This window comes from Littorina saxatilis, linkage group LG9 (genome assembly GCF_037325665.1).
Source record: "Littorina saxatilis isolate snail1 linkage group LG9, US_GU_Lsax_2.0, whole genome shotgun sequence".
Taxonomy (NCBI): Eukaryota; Metazoa; Mollusca; class Gastropoda; order Littorinimorpha; family Littorinidae; genus Littorina; species Littorina saxatilis.
The window spans coordinates 1,888,019-1,903,562 of NC_090253.1; the positions used below are offsets into that span (position 1 = coordinate 1,888,019).

General features: G+C 38.5%; 1 protein-coding gene across 1 annotated transcript in view; it reads left to right on the plus strand.

Annotated features, from left to right (window-relative positions):
* Positions 1–230: 230 nt before the first annotated feature.
* LOC138975037 (uncharacterized) overlaps positions 231–15,544 on the plus strand; it is a 44,764-nt gene continuing 29,450 nt past the window's right edge. The window contains exons 1-2 of the mRNA XM_070347687.1: positions 231–417; positions 3,455–3,506. Of these exons, the coding sequence (XP_070203788.1) occupies positions 3,455–3,506 (52 nt within the window). The 5' untranslated portion in view covers positions 231–417. The remainder of the gene's footprint in view (positions 418–3,454; positions 3,507–15,544) is intronic.

Here is a 15,544-nt window from a genome sequence, read left to right on the forward strand (position 1 = left end):
TGACCTGGATACTGTTAATGGTGTAATCAGTCACCATCCCGTAAAGCAGAATGACCTGGATACTGTTTATGAGTCTGTACGTTCAGTTGTACTTAAACAGTGTTCCGAACTATTTTGAATTTTGTCTTAAATGTACCACCATATACACTTTAGGAATGGGTTGTTTACTGTTTTGGAAGTGGGTTATTGTTGGGTTTATTTTTAGTGTGCATGATTTTGTTTTTAACTTTTGGTGTATACGTGCCGCCATACAAGTGGAGTACACTATTTAAGTGTGGTTGAAGACAGCTATGGTCACAATCCTGAGAGCAGACATGCTCCAGTGAACTTGGAAACGCCTGTGTACAGTAACAAGGCGCGAGAAATATCGTGTGAGCCAGAGGACTTCTGATACAGGTGTCAATTAAGAAGAAGAGGGTAACGTATATTTTCCGTCCTTTCGTGCTTCGTGACGAGGAACTAATAAATATGATACTTAAATTCAAAAAAGTACAGTAATACATTCATAAGACCATATTATGTATATATATCATATCTACAGAGAAAGCTTGTACTTTTCTTAATCCAGGCCAGAGATGGCAAGGAATTTGTGACAGGTGATTCAAACATTTCCATATTTGAAAATAGTGCTATTTTTGTTGTTGTCCAAAGCTATATTGAGAAATCAAACCGCTTTGGGACACCTTAGTTCGATGTTGTTGGTGTTTTTGTTTTAAATATATTACTTGGGGCCCATCTACTTTTTGATATTTTGTTGTGTCTTTCGTTCTCGTTTTGTATGTTTTCGTTTTCGGTATTGACACAGATTGTGTTTGATAATTCAAACTAAGTTTTCCTTGTTGTTTTTCTCCTTTTTTATATTTAGTCAAGTTTTGACTAAATATTTTAACATCGAGGGGGAATCGAAACGAGGGTCGTGGTGTATGTGCGTGTGTGTGTGTGTGTGTGTGTGTGTCTGTGTGTGTGTGTGTGTGTGTGTAGAGCGATTCAGACTAAACTACTGGACCGATCTTTATAAAATTTGACATGAGAGTTCCTGGGTATGAAATCCCCGAACGTTTTTTTCATTTTTTTGATAAATGTCTTTGATGACGTCATATCCGGCTTTTCGTGAAAGTTGAGGCGGCACTGTCACGCCCTCATTTTTCAACCAAATTGGTTGAAATTTTGGTCAAGTAATCTGCGACAAAGCCCGGACTTCGGTATTGCATTTCAGCTTGGTGGCTTAAAAATTAATTAATGACTTTGGTCATTAAAAATCTGAAAATTGTAAAAAAAAATACAAATTTATAAAACGATCCCAATTTACGTTTATCTTATTCTCCATCATTTGCTGATTCCAAAAACATATAAATATGTTATATTTGGATTAAAAACAAGCTCTAAAAATTAAATATATAAAAATTATTATCAATTTTTTTTTCCGAAATCAATTTAAAAACACTTTCATCTTATTCCTTGTTGGTTCCTGATTCCAGAGTATACGGTCTTGCTGCGTTGCGTTGCGTTCAGTTTCATTCTGTGAGTTCGACAGCTACTTGACTAAATATTGTATTTTCGCCTTACGCGACTTGTTTCTTCTTTTTGTTTTCTTCTCTTTTCTTGATCATATTCCGCCATGAAATTTCAGGCATGTTTATGTGAGCACTTATCATAAGTTTTAAACTTGTTATGCTCCTTCTTTATGATGATGTTATACTATCATGTGTCTGTTTACAAATAAAATACCGTTTAAAAAAAAAAGGAATTTGTGTTGAAAAACGTGTTTTGGGCTCTCAGCATTGTTTGGTACTTTGAAGACCATAGAGTAATTGTGCAACGTACTTTTGTCATTGTCAACTCTTTTTAGTAATAAAATAATCATTCTCTAAGTAATCTATTGACATTTCACACCATTGTGAAACATGTTGACGCTGAATATTGTTTTGAGCATCAGTGCTGTCATTGGGAAATACTCATCGTCCAGACTATAACTGTCTAATCGTTTTGCTCTTACGTGTATTTTCACCAGAAATGGTGTATTTGTGCAGTAACAGAGTGACATTTTAAGAATTACCCAGGAAATATTTTAGATTTTTTTAATTATATTTTTTTTAATGTATTTTATTTTGTCATATTTTGATTATGTTTTTTCCCCCATTAATTTATTTTTTACAAGGAAAACACAAGCAAACAATGGGGACATTATGAACGTACTGCCTGCTTAATAAATAATAATAATACAGTCAAATAATAATACAGTCAAAGAACGAAAAAAAAGAAAAAAAAGAAGACATATATATATACACAAATCATCACATCTCTGCACAACCTAGCCTACTACCTAACCAACTTTTCATATGAGGACCATAGTTCTACAAATTTGGGAATGTTACCAGCAATGAAACTGGAATATTTTTCTATTTCAAATCTGTATTTCAAATTCCTTAAAAATGTTTCTAACAGTGGCTTTGTCTCTTGTAACTTACTCTTATAAATATAAAACTTTGCAAACAAAATAATAAAATCCAAAACCACATCTACGTTAACATTGTTGATACAACCAAACAAAATAAATTCTTCTGTAAAAAGAACATTTGCTCAGTAAATACAACTTCTGTTTAACAAATCTTCCAAATCAGTCCAAACTTAGAGGAGTGTGTCTTTGCAGGTAGATGAGTGTCTTTGCAGGTAGAGGAGTGTGTCTTTGCAGGTAGATGAGTGTGTCTTTGCAGGTAAAGGAGTGTGTCTTTGCAGGTAGAGGAGTGTGTCTTTGCAGGTAGAGGAGTGTGTCTTTGCAGGTAGAGGAGTGTGTCTTTGCAGGTAGAGGAGTGTGTCTTTGCAGGTAGAGGAGTGTGTCTTTGCAGGTAGAGGAGTGTGTCTTTGCAGGTAGAGGAGTGTGTCTTTGCAGGTAGAGGAGTGTGTCTTTGCAGGTAGAGGAGTGTGTCTTTGCAGGAAGAGGAGTGTGTCTTTGCAGGTAGAGGAGTGTGTCTTTGCGGGTAGAGGAGTGTGTCTTTGCAGGTAGAGGAGTGCTCTTATCTCATGTAAAAGCCTGGTCAGATCTGAAATGGTAAGTAAAACTGTTTTCACGGCCGGAAAGAGCGGGCCTTGAACTTCCCGGTACCTCGAGATTCTCCAGCAGTTGTTACATTGTGTTTTCACGGCCGGAAAGAGCGGGCCTTGAACTTCCCGGTACCTCGAGATTCTCCAGCAGTTGTTACATTGTGTTTTCACGGCCGGAAAGAGCGGGCCTTGAACTTCCCGGTACCTCGAGATTCTCCAGCAGTTGTTACATTGTGTTTTCACGGCCGGAAAGAGCGGTCCTTGAACTTCCCGGTACCTCGAGATTCTCCAGCAGTTGTTACATTGTGTTTTCACGGCCGGAAAGAGCGGGCCTTGAACTTCCCGGTACCTCGAGATTCTCCAGCAGTTGTTACATTGTGTTTGATCAATGTTCTGTTTGTTTCTCCAACAGATGGCTGCCTGCGTTTTCGTTTTGCTGTGCGTCTTTACCGCTGTACTCTCAGGTTGGGCAAGTTTACAATCATATGGATAAGTAACATTTGTAACATTTGTAGCATTTGTAACTACCACTTATTTTGGGATATCTACTGTGAATGATACATAGATAGTGTTACATTAAAAATACGGTGCATGCAGATAAGGGATGGGTCATCCACCACTTGCTGACTTAGCAGATGTTTTTGTCATTTTATATATCCACCGTAATCAACCCTGGAAGACAAGAAGGGTCTGTGTGTGTGTGTGTGTGTGTGTGTGTGTGTCTGTGTGTGTGTGTGTGTGTGAGTGTGTGGGAGGGGGTAGTTTGTGTGTGTAAGTGTAAGTGCGTGTGTGTGTGCGTGCGTGCGTGCGTGCGTGTGTGTGTGTGTGTGTGTGTGTGAGAGAGAGAGAGAGAGAAAGAGAGTGAGTGAAAAAAAGAGACATATATGCATATAGAGACAGAGGGAGTAAGAGAGAGAGAGAGAGAGAGAGAGAGAGAGATAGAGAGAGAGAGAGAGAGAGAGAGAGAGAGAGAGAGAGAGAGAGAGAGAGAGAGAGAGAGAGAGAGAGAGAGAGAGAGAAACTGAAACTGAAACTGAAACTGAAACTGAACTTTATTACCAAAGGATAGAGGTTTTAGGCAAAGCCTAATCTTACAACCTGTCCCTTATACAAACACTTAATACAGACGCACATAATATAGATAGTAAAATTGACAAGGTTATTGTTACTTACAGACGTATATAATGTAAATAGTAATAAGAAAAGGGTTATGGTTTTGTATACACATTCAAAAATGGGAAAAACATGTAGTGTATAAATTGCAGCATAGTTGCAATAATGCATTGCATATAAACATCCAAAACAACTAATAACAAAAGGGAGAAAACAAATGTGGGGAGGAATTGTCCCAATCATTCGCATACATGTATATCATTATCAATACTTACACATAAAGAACAAATCAAAATACAAACATAACTTGACTAAATGTAAAAAGCACTAAAAAATCAGACATGAAAAGTGTTCTATTTACCCATTAAGCGGGAATGAAACTGGCGCCTAAACGTTTTCACAGAAGAGGCATTTCGGAGGGGTAGGGGTATGGAATTCCATAGAGACGCTCCTGAGAAGGCTAAACTTGACTTATACAAGTCTAGACGAGGGATGGGGGGAATCAGGTTCTGGGACCCATATCTTTTTGTGGCATGTCTGAAATGTGATTTTAAATATCCAGGAACATTATTGTTAATTACTTTGTACATAAAGACAGCCTTGTTTAGCGTCAACTGATCTTTCAAGGGAAGGAAATTAAGGAGCTTTAATTTATCATCTGTTGGCTTATTTGACTCATGCAGAATTAGTTTTGCAGCACGGCGATGAAGAGAATTGAGTCGTTTGAGATGAACATCACTGCAGTTATCCCAAAGTGTTGAAGCAAAGTTGATATGGGGCATTATGTGAGCGTAAAAAAAAAACTTGAGTGCTTCCACATCGGCATAATGTCTTAATTTAGACAATAAGTACAAATTTTTAGATACTAATTTGCAAATTTTACTCAAGTGAGTTTGCCATTTCAATTCTTGAGAGAGAGAGAGAGAGAGAGAGAGAGAGAGAGAGAGAGAGAGAGAGAGAGAGAGAGAGAGAGAGAGAGAGAGAGAGAGAGAGAGAGAGAGAGAGAGAGAGAGAAATAACTCAGAAGCATGACTAAGCTATTGATATGATAAACATATTCTTCTACTGCTCATAATGAACAAATCACCGAGACGAACGTCCTTCACGAAACACATTTGAGTTTGTTTTTTTTCCTCTGAAAGAACTTTGAGAACTTAAACGTCACGATCTATTTTCTAGGGTGATGTTTTTTGCTCTGACGTCAATGATTTCAAAAAGGTCGAGGCCCCATAAGGTTGAAGCGTCTTCAATTTGGACGCTTCGATTCCGGGACGTTTGGAGCAGAAGGCACACAAATACAGACTGTAGGATAAACAGAATACTATATGGTTTGCTGTGTAATACCATGTTTACATTTTTTTTAAACTTTTTGAAATATTGAAAATCTTGCTTTCGCTCGCATTTCAATATTAAAAATCACAACTCGTGTATACATATCTGGTATCACACAGCAAGCAATGCAGTATTCTCTATTGGATTGGATAAGATTTACAGTCCAGTGAGGTTACCCTCATGGAAATTCGGGCTGCTTTCTCCCCGGGGAAAGCGAGCTGCCATACATACGGCGCTACCCATATTTTTTTTCCTGCATGCGTGTATTCATGTTTCCTGAGACTTAATGCCGTGTGAGATGGAATTTTTTTTACTTTATTCCAAGTCCCACGGGTATTTGATGGACATTTTTATCTATGCCTATACAATTTTGCCAGGAAAGACCCTTTTGTCAATCGTGGGATCTTTAACGTGCACACCCCAATGTAGTGTACACGAAGGGACCTCGGTTTTTCGTCTCATCCGAAAGACTAGCACTTGAACCCACCACCTAGGTTAGGAAAGGGGGGAGAAAATTGCGGCCTGACCCAGGCCTGAACACGCAACCTCTCGCTTCCGAGCGCAAGTGCGTTACCACTGGGCCACCCAGTCCCGCATGCTGCACGGTGATGAATTTTGAAGTGTATGAAAAACAAGTCGCGTAAGGCGAAAATACAATATTTAGTCAAGTAGCTGTCGAACTCACAGAATGAAACTGAACGCAATGCAACGCAGCAAGACCGTATACTCGTGGTCCACCGCTCACGGCATAGGCAGTGAAATTGACAAGAAGAGCGGGGTAGTGGTTACGCTATGCTGCATAGCACGCTTTTCTGTACCTCTCTTCGTTTTAACTTTCTGAGCGTGTTTTTAATCCAAACATATCATATCTATATATTTTTGGAATCAGGAACCGACAAGGAATAAGATAAAAGTGTTTTTAAATTGATTTCGAAAAAAAAAATTTGATAATAATTTTTATATATTTAATTTTCAGAGCTTGTTTTTAATCCGAATATAACATATTTATATGTTTTTGGAATCAGCAAATGATGGAGAATAAGATAAACGTAAATTTGGATCGTTTTATAAATTTTTATTTTTTTTTACAATTTTCCGATTTTTAATGACCAAAGTCATTAATTAATTTTTAAGCCACCAAGCTGAAATGCAATACCAAACCCCGGGCTTCGTCGAAGAGTACTTGACCAAAATTTCAACCAATTTGGTTGAAAAATGAGGGCGTGACAGTGCCGCCTCAACTTTCACGAAAAGCCGGATATGACGTCATCAAAGACATTTATCAAAAAAATGAAAAAAACGTTCGGGGATTTCATACCCAGGAACTCTCATGTCAAATTTCATAAAGATCGGTCCAGTAGTTTAGTCTGAATCGCTCTACACACACACACACACACACACACACACACACGCACATACACCACGACCCTCGTTTCGATTCCCCCTCGATGTTAAAATATTTAGTCAAAACTTGACTAAATATAAAAAGTACACATGTAGATGCATATGAGCACATAACCGAGTGCTTTGTATCGATGATGACTAAGTGATAAACTGTGTTACATCATTTACCCCTCGGGCAATAGACAAGCCATCGGCCAAGAATCCAGGAGTAGGCACAGATTATAAAGCTTAACAAGTCGCGTAAGGCGAAAATACAATATTTAGTCAAGTAGCTGTCGAACTCACAGAATGAAACTGAACGCAACGCAACGCAGCAAGACCGTATACTCGTAGCATCGTCACTCCACCGCCCGTGGCAAAGGCAGTGCACGTGGAATTGACAAGAAGAGCGGGGTATTCGTTGCGCTGAGAAGGATAGCACGCTTTTCTGTACCTCTCTTCGTTTTAACTTTCTGAGCGTGTTTTTAATCCAAACATATCATATCTATATATTTTTGGAATCAGGAACCGACAAGGAATAAGATGAAAGTGTTTTTAAATTGATTTCGAAAAAAAAATTTTGATAATAATTTTTATATATTTAATTTTCAGAGCTTGTTTTTAATCCGAATATAACATATTTATATGTTTTTGGAATCAGCAAATGATGAAGAATAAGATAAACGTAAATTTGGATCGTTTTATAAATTTTTATTTTTTTTTACAATTTTCCGATTTTTAATGACCAAAGTCATTAATTAATTTTTAAGCCACCAAGCTGAAATGCAATACCGAAGTCCGGGCTTCGTCGAAGATTACTTGACCAAAATTTCAACCAATTTGGTTGAAAAATGAGGGCGTGACAGTGCCGCCTCAACTTTCACGAAAAGCCGGATATGACGTCATCAAAGACATTTATCAAAAAAATGAAAAAAACGTTCGGGGATTTCATACCCAGGAACTCTCATGTCAAATTTCATAAAGATCGGTCCAGTAGTTTAGTCTGAATCGCTCTACACACACACACACACACACACACACGCACACACACACACACACACACACACACACAGACACACACACGCACACACACATGCACATACACCACGACCCTCGTTTCGATTCCCCCTCGATGTTAAAATATTTAGTCAAAACTTGACTAAATATAAACAAGTCGCGTAAGGCGAAATTACTACATTTAGTCAAGCTGTGGAACTCACAGAATGAAACTGAACGTAGTCCGCCGCTAGTGCAAAAGGCAGTGAAAGTGACGAGCTTGTTTGGCGCGGTAGCGATTGCGCTGTGCTTCATAGCACGCTTTACTGTACCTCTCTTCGTTTTAACTTTCTGAGCGTGTTTTTAATCCAAACATATCATATATGTTTTTGGAATTAGAAACCGACAAGGAATAAGATGAAATAGTTTTTAAAACGATTTCGGAAATTTAATTTTGATCATAATTTTTATATTTTTAATTTTCAGAGCTTGTTTTTAATCCAAATATAACATATGTATATGTTTTTGGAATCAGAAAATGACGAAGAATAAGATGAAATTGTTTTTGGATCGTTTAATGAAAAAATAATTTTAATTACAAGTTTCCGATTTTTAATGACCAAACTCACTCATTAGTTTTTAAGCCACCAAGCTGAAATGCAATACCGAACCCCGAGCTTTGTCGAAGATTGCTTTGCCAAAATTTCAATCAATTTGATTGAAAAATGAGGGTGTGACAGTGCCGCCTCAACTTTTACAAAAAGCCGGATATGACGTCATCAAAGGTATTTATCGAAAAAAAGAAAAAAACGTCCGGGGATATCATACCCAGGAACTCTCATGTCAAATTTCATAAAGATCGGCCCAGTAGTTTAGTCTGAATCGCTCTACACACACACACAGACAGACAGACAGACAGACACACACACACACACACATACACCACGACCCTCGTCTCGATTCCCCCCTCTATGTTAAAACATTTAGTCAAAACTTGACTAAATGTAACAAGTCGCGTAAGGCGAAAATACAATATTTAGTCAAGTAGCTGCCCTTTTTCAGCAAGACCGTATACTCGTAGCATCGTCAGTCCACCGCTCATGGCAAAGGCAGTGAAATTGACAAGAAGAGCGGGGTAGTAGTTGCGCTAAGAAGGATAGCACGCTTTTCTATACCTCTCTCTGAGCGTGTTTTTAATCCAAACATATCATATCTATATGTTTTTGGAATCAGGAACCGACAAGGAATAAGATGAAAGTGTTTTTAAATTGATTTCGAAAAAAAAATTTTGATAATAATTTTTATATATTTAATTTTCAGAGCTTGTTTTTAATCCGAATATAACATATTTATATGTTTTTGGAATCAGCAAATGATGGAGAATAAGATAAACGTAAATTTGGATCGTTTTATAAATTTTTATTTTTTTTTACAATTTTCCGATTTTTAATGACCAAAGTCATTAATTAATTTTTAAGCCACCAAGCTGAAATGCAATACCGAACCCCGGGCTTCGTCGAAGATTACTTGACCAAAATTTCAACCAATTTGGTTGAAAAATGAGGGCGTGACAGTGCCGCCTCAACTTTCACGAAAAGCCGGATATGACGTCATCAAAGACATTTATCAAAAAAATGAAAAAAAAGGTTCGGGGATTTCATACCCAGGAACTCTCATGTCAAATTTCATAAAGATCGGTCCAGTAGTTTAGTCTGAATCGCTCTACACACACACACAGACACACACACAGACACACACACAGACACACGCACATACACCATACCCTCGTTTCGATTCCCCCTCGATGTTAAAATATTTAGTCAAAACTTGACTAAATATAAAAACGAAAGCTTCCAAGGAGTAAACTGTGGCGGTATTCGGTAGTTCTGGGAATCGTATCAATCGAGCTCACCCGAAGCATTCGTGCGCAGTCGGTCACGTGAGTGTACGCGCAACAGTGTTTTCACCCACCACTCTCTCTCTGGCATGTACGCGGGAAACTCCTTGAAAATTGGAAAACCTTTTCCAGGCCTTGAAAAGTGCTTGAAAATAGAGTTTTGTTAAATAGTAATTGAAAAGTACTTGATTTTTCCAAATTGTTGCGTATACTTTTCGTCAGCAGCTTGTCTTATTTAAAAAAAAATGCAACCCCCCCTTTTATTTCGTCAAATACAGTACACACATTTTGGGAGAATAAACGATCGAGTGAAAACGAAAGCAGACGAACTAACTATTACTAGTCACCGGAAGTTGGCAAGGGAAACAACTACAGAATGACTAATAGTTTGCAGACGCGGAGAACCGCAGTGGCATTTTTATCTCTTCCTGTGTCTTAGCGTGGAAAATGGGGAAAGGCAACTGCGTCTTCAATCGTCAATGGCTTGCCAATGCAAAATACAAAGCTTGGCTTGTAGAAGCATCGGATAAATCGAAACATCATGTGCGATGCTTCGTGTGTAAAAAAGACTTCAACATTTCGAGCATGGGAGAAGCCGCCTTGAAAAGCCACATGGCCGGTGCACGACACCAGATGCTCATCAAAGGAAATGAAAAATGGTGCTTATCATTAGTTTTTGAACATCCAATGATTTAAATCGGCGTGCGGGAAGAGGGTAACTAGCGAGTGTTTCATTGCGAGCTTTGAAGGTAAGAGGGTGCTTGATTTTCTCTTCAGAAGGTCTTGAAAGTCCTTGAAAAGTCCTTGAATTTTAGAACAAAAAACTGTACGAACCCTCCAGTTGTTTACCAGATAAGTAAACGGAATACGAACTTTTCTTGCTGTGAGCCTTGTTTGTGTAAGCTCGACACACACGACAAAACAAAAGCCATACTTGTTTTGGAACATTGTCACTTTTTTCTATTTATCCGAGTTCAAGTTCTGCATGAACTCACCAAATGACCTGCACACGCCTCCAACAACATGCTGAGAGAAGAGTCGCTGAATAAGTAGAGGTTACATGCCGAGTCTCAGTGATTATCAAAAATAATGGTCGAAGTTAGCGGATCATGAAAAATGCGAGCTTTAGCGAGCTTTTTCATGACCGCGAACTGAGACCATTATTTTTTATAATCACTGAGACGAGGTGTGTAACCTCTTTATTCCTCCTTTCTTCAGTTATTCAAAGAAAAGAGGAGTTTTTTTGCGAAAGTTTGATCGAATCCTATTCTCTCAACCAGTCAACCTGCGCAGGCGATCGATTAATGCGCGGTTGTATAGTTCCGTGCAAATCATTCCATTCTGTTAACACTTCTTGTCAGTTTTCCTATTTTGGGCTAAAATCAAGTACACAGATATGCTGTTATTCTGCTGTGGCGGCAAAGGCAGATATTGTGTGTTCTGTATATGTTTTGGTATCGCTTAGAATAATGTTTTTTCGTCAAATGGGACTAGCAGACGAACTTTTGCACCCGTGTTCCAACGTTAAAAACTGTATGAAGTTCAGTTTTCTGGGGAAAATAGTGTATGAAACCCCTTTATGTTGTTTAAATTGATGAGATGTGTGCATTTGGTTGCGTGTGATCTGTTTATTAAATGAAATATTGTTGAAAACTGACCGTCGGATTGCAGTCTGTTGTCGAAGGAACTGAGTGAAAAGAAGGGGAACTACTCTTGTCGCTAGACAAAGTATGAGTTACTTGCCTTGGGAAATTGCTTGTGATGAACGGCTTGACGGCACGGCAGATGAGATTCAGAAAACAACCGAACTCATGGATTTTATATGGAGATTCATGTGTTCAGGCCTGTAGTTGTTAATTTAAATGCGGTATGTTTGTATTGTTTGCTCCAGAGATGTATACTTCGTACATTAGAGCGTTCGGAACTTTTCAGTCGCAAAAAGTAGTACCGAAACAGAACAACCTCTCAACCCATTGCACTATCGAGGATTCAGGCTGTTGCTGGGTCGTTATTTGTTTGGTTGCTGGGTCATTATCGAAAAATAACTACCCCTACAAGTTTACAGAGGTAAAGAAGCAGAGGGGGGAATAAAGACCTATTATAAGACGGACGGCTTTCAAAAGTTCAGCAGATTACTGAATCAGACACTCTGGCAAGCAACAGAGTATCCGCCCTCTGGAAAATAGATTAAGAAGAACAAGAAATCAAAAGAAGAAGAGAGAAAGAAAGATTAGACAACGAAGAGATTCCAAGGTGGAAAGGTGGTTAAACGTTGACACGTGAATGAACGTGCGCTATATGCAGAGTCCATCAACTTCACACACGCTGCTTTCACCAGGTTCAGTGTGCGGTCATGTTTTCTTGTAGATTATTGCAGATTAAATATCTGATGACACTTTATCCTTTCAATATCACATACCTTCAGTACCTACACTCTAAAACTCACTTCCCCTGGCGGTCTGCCCACGGGGGATAACCTGTCAAAGGCCGAACAGAAGCCGAAGGCCGCTCATGACACGTGTGAAGGCAAGTTTTGTCTGTTTTCTAGGTATTGTTTGATTTATGTCGGGATAAAGGTAAGCTACTGATTCAGCGATGACTAAATTTGTTTCTCGATGCATAAAAAGTCAGGGAGCGATTGATATTTGCCTGTAAATAGCCTTCAAAGCTGAAAATGTCCGCGATCGAGCACCAGAAATGGCTGTTCGATGGGTTTTGCAAGTAGAAATGTGCTTTATTTCACCAAATCAGCTCGTATTTGGTGTGGATACGGGATTCTAGAGGACGAAGGAGTCATAAGAGGTGCAAAGAAGTGCTATTTGGGAGTAGAATAAATCTTCCGAGACAGTAGACAAGAGAAGGTCATATTTGAGAGACGCGCGTAGGCCGATTGTCTTTCCGACAAGCGAATGATACAGCAGATTAATCATTCGTTTTGACCAGAAACCTAGTCTCTAGTTTGTATGAATGAGTTTTTTAATTAAAACAATCACGAGAACTCTCTCGCTTAGCCTAATGGCTGTTCGATGGGTTTCGCAAGTAGAAATGTGCTTTATTTAACCAAATCAGCTCGTATTTGACATCGGTTTGATATATATATATGGCCAGGAATCTGTCAGTGTGTCCAAAAAGTGTTACACAAACACCATTTTTTAGACTTGCTTTATCTTATTAATGTTGTTGTGGGTAAGAAAGGAGATGTGGTTTTTAGCAGAATAAAACTGTTTTTATTGGTATGGGCCACCTGGGGCAGTTAAAAACCCGTTATAAACCGTTATTTTCTAATTTTTCACCGATCTTTATGAAATGTTGTGGTTAGGTTGGTTGTCCCTAACTGAATTTCAACAAGAATAAAAAGTTGATTTTTGGCAGTTAAAAAACCGTTAAATCCCGTTTTTTCACCAATCTTTATGAAATTTTGTGAGTAGGTCCGTTGTCCATAACTGAGTTTCAATACGTACTTTTCAGAAGAAAACCAAGCTTTTGTCAGTTATAAACTGTTATTTTCTCATTTTTCACCGATCTTTATGAAATGTTGTGAATTTCAACAAGAATAAAAAGTAAAATTTTGGCAGTTAAAAAAACGTTAAATCCCGTTTTTTCAGGAATCTGTCAGTGTGTCCAAAAAGTGTTACACAAACACCATTTTTTTAGACTTGCTTTATCTTATTAATGTTGTTGTGGGTAAGAAAGGAGATGTGGTTTTTAGCAGAATAAAACTGTTTTTATTGGTATGGGCCACCTGGGGGGGGGGGGGGGGGGGGGGGGTCAGTTTAGTGTCTTGAGCACTTAAGGGGAGGTTCTAGCATGGGTGAAAGCGATTTTTCCAAAAAAATGTGATTTTGGGGTTCTTGCAATAATGAGTAGATAAAACATTGTATAGTATTGTGGTGGAAGAAATTTCACCAAATCATTAAACTGTTAAAATGACAGTTTAACCGCCAAAAAACACTCTGCTCCTTGTTTCTTGGTCCCTAATCGTCGGATTTACACCAACATTGGCACAGTGATCCATTGTCCCTAACTGATCTCCAATACAAACTTTTCAAGAAGAAAAAGTTAATTATTGGCAGTTAAAAAAACCTTTATAAACCGTTATTTTCTAATTTTTCACCGATCTTTATGAAATGTTGTGGTTAGGTTGGTTGTCCCTAACTGAATTTCAACAAGAATAAAAAGTTGATTTTTGGCAGTTAAAAAACCTTTAAATCCCGTTTTTTCACCAATCTTTATGAAATTTTGTGAGTAGGTCCGTTGTCCATAACTGAGTTTCAATACGTACTTTTCAGAAAAAAACCAAGCTTTTGTCAGTTATAAACCGTTATTTTCTAATTTTTCACCGATCTTTATGAAATGTTGTGAATTTCAACAAGAATAAAAAGTAAAATTTTGGCAGTTAAAAAAACGTTAAATCCCGTAAGATCTACTTTATTCATAGGTTTGTGTGTGTTCGTTTGTAAGAGCAGTGAGTGATAATAGCATGACGTTAGGCTTTTTGAGCTAGCATCGTGGCTTACGCGCTTAGGACGAGGATGTTAATGACAAAACCAGGAAATCCCAACAAAGTGTCTGTGCATCAGTCATTCCTGTCCCTTTTCTAAGTTACACACACACACACACACACACACACACACACACACACACACACACACACACATACACACGCACACACACACACACACACACACGCACGCACGCACGCACGCACGCACACACACACACACACACACTGAAAAAAACATATGCCAGCATCAACATTGCAACGAGACAAACCCAATGCTGGTGTGTCGAAGGAGACAGCCACAGCGGGCTTGTTTGAATCAAAGTATCACACCATATCTTTAACGTATTACCAATACCTGTCCCAATATAGACCAGTTGGTCTAAGAGGACGTAAAACCCTTATAGTGATCAGTGATCTCTCTCTCAATATCTATCTCTATCTCTCTCTCTCTCTCTCTCTCTCTCTCTCTCTCTCTCTCTCTCTCTCTCTATTCCTGTCACCGCCCTCAATCTGTGCCTTGTACAATGATCTGGTAATTTTATTTAAGTTTATTTTATTTAATTAATTTTATTTAAGTTTTTACCTTGTGTTTTGTGTTGAAAAATAAATACATACTCCAGAATTGACAAAAAGTGTCTTGTACATTTTACGTGTTCTTTGTAAAATATTGCCCCAGCCCCTCCACCTGTGAAGAAAGGACACCTGTCTAATAGGGACACCATTACCATACCCCAAGGGTGTCCTTTAGAGACAGGTTTTACTGTACTGCGGAACAACACTTTTCTTCCAAGTTCCATTGTAACGAAACACTTGCCTGGAATTGTAATGTCTTTTATACACTTAAATACCTGCCCACAGATAAAATGGAGCCACAACCCCAAACCAAATATAATATCCCATCTAAAAAAAAAAGTCACATCCCCAAACGCAAGATAATTAACCCTAACTGCCGGATGCAAATTGAAACACATTTTTTTCATTAGTTTTAATTATATTTTGCCTGAGGAAAACAAAACAGCCTGAAATGGACTGGGTGGTCGAGTGGTAACGCACTTGCGCTCGGAAGCGAGAGGTTGCGAGTTCGAACCTGGGTCAGGGCGTTAGCAATTTTCTCCCCCCTTTCCTAACCTAGGTGGTGGGTTCAAGTGCTAGTCTTTCGGATGAGACGAAAAACCGAGGTCCCTTCGTGTACACTACATTGGGGTGTGCACGTTAAAGATCCCATGATTGACAAAAAGGTCTTTCCTGGCAAAATTGTATAGGCATAGATAAAAAAA